The sequence below is a fragment of the Anneissia japonica genome, unplaced genomic scaffold (assembly GCF_011630105.1).
Source record: "Anneissia japonica isolate Jap-2015-1 unplaced genomic scaffold, ASM1163010v1 scaffold1826_len1998817_cov189, whole genome shotgun sequence".
Lineage (NCBI taxonomy): Eukaryota > Metazoa > Echinodermata > Crinoidea > Comatulida > Comatulidae > Anneissia > Anneissia japonica.
This window is the reverse complement of record NW_022742159.1, coordinates 232404-238181: the sequence shown is the minus strand read 5'-3', so window position 1 is coordinate 238181 and position 5778 is coordinate 232404. Positions and strand designations below refer to the sequence as shown.

Here is a 5778-nt window from a genome sequence, read left to right as displayed (position 1 = left end):
TATATATATTGGGCTAAATATTTTATGCATGTAACACAATTTGGTATATAATTTGGTTTGGTGCTTCGTGGTGGGGGGAATCCAACAACCGATGTCGAGGCAGCATCGCTTTCAATAGTGGTGCGTATACGCAGAAACACACTGGCAAATTCGATGTAAAAGCAGCTTCCGAATCAGAAGTTTTTTGCCGTTAGACTGCGACAGAAAACGACGCTGCCCAGAGTCAGGAAGTGGTAACCCATATGAAAGCAACCAATCAAACAAAAACAAAAAACAAAAAAACAAAAAAAAACGAGAAATAAACAATAAAAAAGAAAAAAATGTATTATGTTGTGAAGAGGTCTTAAAACATGGATACCAGCTTATTCTATAGGCCTACCTTAACAGGTCTTGGGAGATCCTTTGCTGTGAATCTAAGAACAATAAGAGCAGAGGCTGTGGCACCATACCAAATCCAAGCAGAGAAGCTGAAGTAGTTTACCAACGTATCGAACTCGCTTGGTATCAACATTATAATAATTATCACCGTCTACGGATTAAATGAAGAGACGTTAGTTAGTAGAGATTATTCAGAAGGAGCTCCTGACGACATTGAATGATGATGATGACAACGACGACGACGACGATAACAACAACAACAACAGCAGCAACAACAACAACAACAACAGTAACAGCAATAGCAACAACAACAACAGCAACAGAAACAAGAGCAGCAGCAACAACAACAACATCAACAACAACAACATCAACAACAACAGCAACAATAGCAAACAGCAACAACAACATTCTTAGCGTAAGAACATCGTAATGTAAGAATTAGCCGAAATTGACTAGGAGAAAAATAGCCTTATTTTGGAAGAAAACACAAATGCTCATGGTTTTTGTAGAAATTGGACGATTTTCAGACCTTGACATTTTACCGTTGTTTTGGGTGCTGTGACACACACGGATAATATAAATGTGTTCTATGGTTACCTACGGACCCTACAGTCATGTAAAATCAATAACAAATTTGAAAAAAGGAGCCCTGTAGTGGAAAAACTTTGGTCGAATTAAGACGATTTTTCGACCCTGCAATTTTCCGATTGTCTTGGGTTTTGTTGTACTTCGGATTATACAAATGTGTTTTGTGGCACCTACGGACCCTACGAATGAAAGAATTTTCCAACCCTGGCATTTGTTTCGTTGTTTTGGGTGCTGTGACAACTACGGATCATATAAATGCGTTCTATGGGCAGCTATGGACCATGCAAATGAAAGATGCACACCAATAAACGACTAGGTGAAAAATTGGTCAATGTTCGCAAACTTTTTTGGACGATTTTTTTTACCCTGCCATTTTCCGTTTGTTTTGTGTTCTGTGGGACCTACAGATCACAAGAAAGTTTAACTCTAAGCAGATACCTTAGTATGCCTCAACTTACCATAAACATCAGTGCAGGCACTGGTGTTATCCTCTCCATGTGTACCATCGATAAAGATTTCACCATGTGGCCTCCTCTAGCCGCAGCAAAAACAACTCTATGATGTGAAAATACGGTTTAGTAGACTACGAGTTATATAACTATAAATTAATAATTTAATAGTACAAATACTAGGGCTACCACTACTAAACTACTGATACGGCTTTGCTGCTACTACAATTCTTCTGTTGCTAGTACTACTACTACTACCACCACCACCACCAACACCATCAGTAGGCCTACCACTAACACCACCAGTAGCACTACTTTATTTCATTAACAAGAGATTATTCAGTGGCCTACTACTTTGCTAATAATACTATTATTTAATAATAATAATAATAATAATAATAAATATTAATAATAATAATAATAATAATAATAATAATAATAATAATAATAATAATGACTACTACTACTACTACTACTACTACTACTACTACTACTACTACTACTACTACTACTACTACTGCTGCTGCTGCTGCTGCTGCTGCTGCTGCTTACTACTACTACTACTACTACTACTACTACTACTACTACTACTACTACTACTACTACTACTACTACTACTACTACTACTACTACTAATACTACTACTACTACTACCACTACTGCTACTACTACTACTACTAATAATAATAATAATAAATTACGAAAAGTCGAAGAAACTGTCAATGTACCTAGATGTAGTGAAGCAGGCTCCATTTGCGGCACCAAATGTCGACAACATAACAGACAATGGCATAATCCACGCCCACGAACCCAAAGTTCGTTGCCCAAAAGTCTTTAATGTAAAAAATCAAAACAAATTCACAAATTATTACTGTATAATTATTTCAGCTAGTATAGCGCCAAATGCCAAAAAGGTCAGTTAATTTCATACCCAGCAAGAATCAGATCACACTGCAAGAGCCAAACCCATGTCTGGCCCGGTGAACACATATTCTAACTAAAGAAACACTCTTAGCCTTGAAAACCAAAACCATAAAAACATGGAGGAAATTTCATGCATAAAACCGACCCAGGGAAACACCGAAAATGACAATTGATTGAAAAGAAAGGCGGGACTTAATACAGGCGGAGCGACAGCCCTCTAATTTGAGACCACTTTTTCAAAACCCAAATATCAATCTTCTATTTAATAACACTAAGTTCTCTCTATGTGGAGACCGAGCCACCCCAAGCATTCAGGTCCCAAAGGCGGTCTCGAATTGGTGGTGACTGCATAAGAGAATAGATTTAAAAAATAGGTTTTAAAATACTTGCGGCTACACTAGTTTGTATAGATTTAACAAATATTACTTATAACCTATTAAAATCTAATAAAATACAAAATTATATAATAATCCAACATTTAAGTTACATAATAAGTAATACATACAACAGCAACTGCACTGGACGATATAAGTTCTTCCGGTGACATCACAGTCAGATACGACAGATTTGTCATCACATAAAACAAAGTCACCATTGGAATACCAATTATAATAGATAACGGCAAATTTCTGATACAATAAATTAAAAAAAAAATGTATTAAAATATTCAATTTCAACATAGGCATACGCAATTGAAACTACGAGAAGGCTTGTTCAAATGTGACCTACCTTTCAGGCTTCTTGAGTTCCTCGGTGACATAATTCAACTGGTTCCTGGTTTAAATAAATAAAGATAATTTAAGCATTAATCACAATGTTATCAAAGCTCGATTTTAGCCGTTACTGTAATCAAACTCGTGATATAGGCCTACTATAGGATATAGTTAATGAACAGCTTGGTTTTATCCTTATTGTTGCTAGATAGAGTTGTTTCTGAAATGACGAATATTGCTTGAATGGAAATGGAACAGAGGCGATAGACTATGAAGCCGATGAATAGAGGGCAATAAAGAGTACAAAACGGAGTTTATATATTTATTTTTTTATTTATTTATTCTTTTTTTATGTACAAGCAAATCATATATAACTGGTGGTGACACCCAACCTTTGCTAAAATGTCTGAACACAATGCATATAGGCCTAATATAGAACTTTCTAGAGTGTCAATCAAACCAAACAAATGACCAATCAAAACAGGGCCAGAATTGCGCGCAAATGCCTAACAAACACACGCGTTATCCCACAAACGCACGTGATTTGGTACGTTTACGTTGTCAAACGACATTTTAACAGCAATCAAAGGTGCGGGGCTTAGCGGAAAGTTCTGTATAGAGATGTGTACTTACCATCCCTCATAAGCCCACAGTCCTTGATAAAATGCTATTCCATATGCAAATGCACTGGTCTCTGAGCCTTTGAATGATACCGACGGATCTATATGATCTGTGTTTCCTGAAAAATTCATATTTATAATAAAAATATAAAATGTAAATTTCCAAGATCTTTATGTTTACCAATTTTATTAAGTTTCATTATTTTATTTTATTTATTTTTTAAAGTATTTTTGTTTTTATTGCTCCAACTTACAAGAGACTGACCATGGAAGAAATTGCAAAGGTAAATCTTTCATAAACTACAATAATTGTGCAATAATAGCAAAAAAGAAAACTATAATATAATATAAACAGATATGTTACGCGGTAACTTTGATGTTTATTTAACAATGCTCAACTATCTGAGGGCATTTATCAGTTACATGAGAGTGAACTGGTTACGTTGAATCTGTGATATGACAACCGGACTGATCTAGAGTAGTATAGTATTTAAGTTCGCCTACTCAATTTTCATTCTTTTGTACGACAAATTAATTAATTCGCTTACCTTTTATCATGTTTATTAGGCCGATCACGATGATAAGACCAAGTGCAAACAATTTGGCAGCGGTGAAGATAATTTGGATCGATGTTGCTAGTCTAGCGCTAATGCAGTTTATGATGACCAGGGTTACTAAAAAGAAGTAAACGAAATACTATTGCTGTTTTAAACAACATACACATACCGACACACGCCCACACACACATGCACAAACATTAATGGGGCAGCTGACTCTCAATGAGTTATAGTAAAATTTTGCTTAAGCTGCTCCTGACCAAATTTGTTGTTGTACTGTACCTTTTGTAAATGTGTATTGGTCGGATAAATGAAATGAAATTACATTATTTTAATAAGGTATACTGTATTGCTATAGAATCTAGACCATGCTTGCACGCACTAATATGACGTCAATGCAACGCGCTACGATACGCGCTATTGTACGCGCCACTTTGCGCAAAACTATGACGTCAAAACGTTGGATAGCCACAGAAACGTTAATTATTCTTACACACACAAGCTGCAGCCAAAAGTTTAGTTGCCAAGACTGGTGATGAACAGTCGTCGAAAAATGGGGCAGCAACGTAGTCAGCAAATGCCAAACTTATAAGAGCTATGGTAGACGTCCGAAGTACGAATATTACCGTCCAGGCGTACAAATATGCTGCTATATTTCCAAAGGTAAATTTAAGGTAGGCATATTCGCCTCCAGATTTCGGTATCATAGTACCAAGTTCGGCATAACACAAAGCACCTGAAATTAGTAAAAGCAAGATATAAACTAGTCAGTTTTTAATGAGGCTTCCGTATCAATGAAAATTATACCATACGGTACACTCCCTAACAGCGTAAAGGTAAATTAAGGGTGTGTGTTAATTTTATTTTTTAGTTTGTAGGTGTTAACATGGAAATCATTGGCAGGTAGGCCTATGTCTTTAAGCCTAGCATGCTCACCATCCAATTCCAAGGTTATAATTCTAATTATGCAAGATTCCGAAACTCCAACCCCCCCCCCCTTTATGGACGGATACCTATAATTTTAAACGACGTAAAACTATTTGAAAATGTAATTCTATTCTTAAATGCAACATATTTTGATACTATAAAAGTACCGACAATTGATTGATTGACTGATTGATTGATTGAATGGTGGACTGACCGATACGTACCACAGGTAGCTATTATACCACAGGCGGTCCAAACAAGTATGCTAGCTCCGACACTCCCCGTTGCCACCAGGACTCCTCTCGGGGATACGAAGATTCCCGAGCCGATCATACTTCCGACGATTAAAGAAATCCCACCTATTAATTTGATGCTTCTTTCAAGGGACACCTTCCCACCATCCTGTGTTGTGACCTCCGTGTTACCGTTGACGTCATGTCGCTTTCGTAATTCCGTTGTCATATTCTGTACATTATTTGGAAAGATATAATTGCAATACTATAATAATGTCTGTTTTGAGCAAATATGCTTGAAAACAACATTCGTTATTTTAAATTTCTTATTCTCTAATAGACCTATTTAATAAATCATGAGCTTTATATTGTAAATTAGACCATATTGC

At 36.2% G+C, this 5778-nt stretch overlaps 1 protein-coding gene across 1 annotated transcript; it reads right to left on the bottom strand.

The window, feature by feature from the left end:
• Positions 1-16: 16 nt before the first annotated feature.
• On the bottom strand, positions 17-5618 carry LOC117119000 (b(0,+)-type amino acid transporter 1-like). Its single transcript, XM_033263776.1, has 9 exons — positions 5381-5618; positions 4723-4965; positions 4221-4346; positions 3686-3791; positions 3069-3113; positions 2845-2968; positions 2144-2247; positions 1425-1521; positions 17-529 (listed from the first exon to the last, which is right to left on the bottom strand). Exons 1-9 carry the CDS (start codon positions 5616-5618, stop codon positions 368-370), a joined length of 1245 nt encoding a protein of 414 aa, XP_033119667.1. The 3' UTR covers positions 17-367.
• Positions 5619-5778: the final 160 nt, after the last annotated feature.

Excerpts from the sequence above, each read along its gene's own strand:
- LOC117119000 (XM_033263776.1), bottom strand. The coding sequence starts at position 5,618 with ATGACAACGGAATTACGAAAGCGACATGACGTCAACGGTAACACGGAG. Across the intron at positions 1,522-2,143 it reads GCCTGCTTCACTACATCTAG|AGTTGTTTTTGCTGCGGCTA; the intron begins GTACATTGACAG and ends TTCACATCATAG. Across the intron at positions 530-1,424 it reads TGCCTGCACTGATGTTTATG|ACGGTGATAATTATTATAAT; the intron begins GTAAGTTGAGGC and ends TTTAATCCGTAG.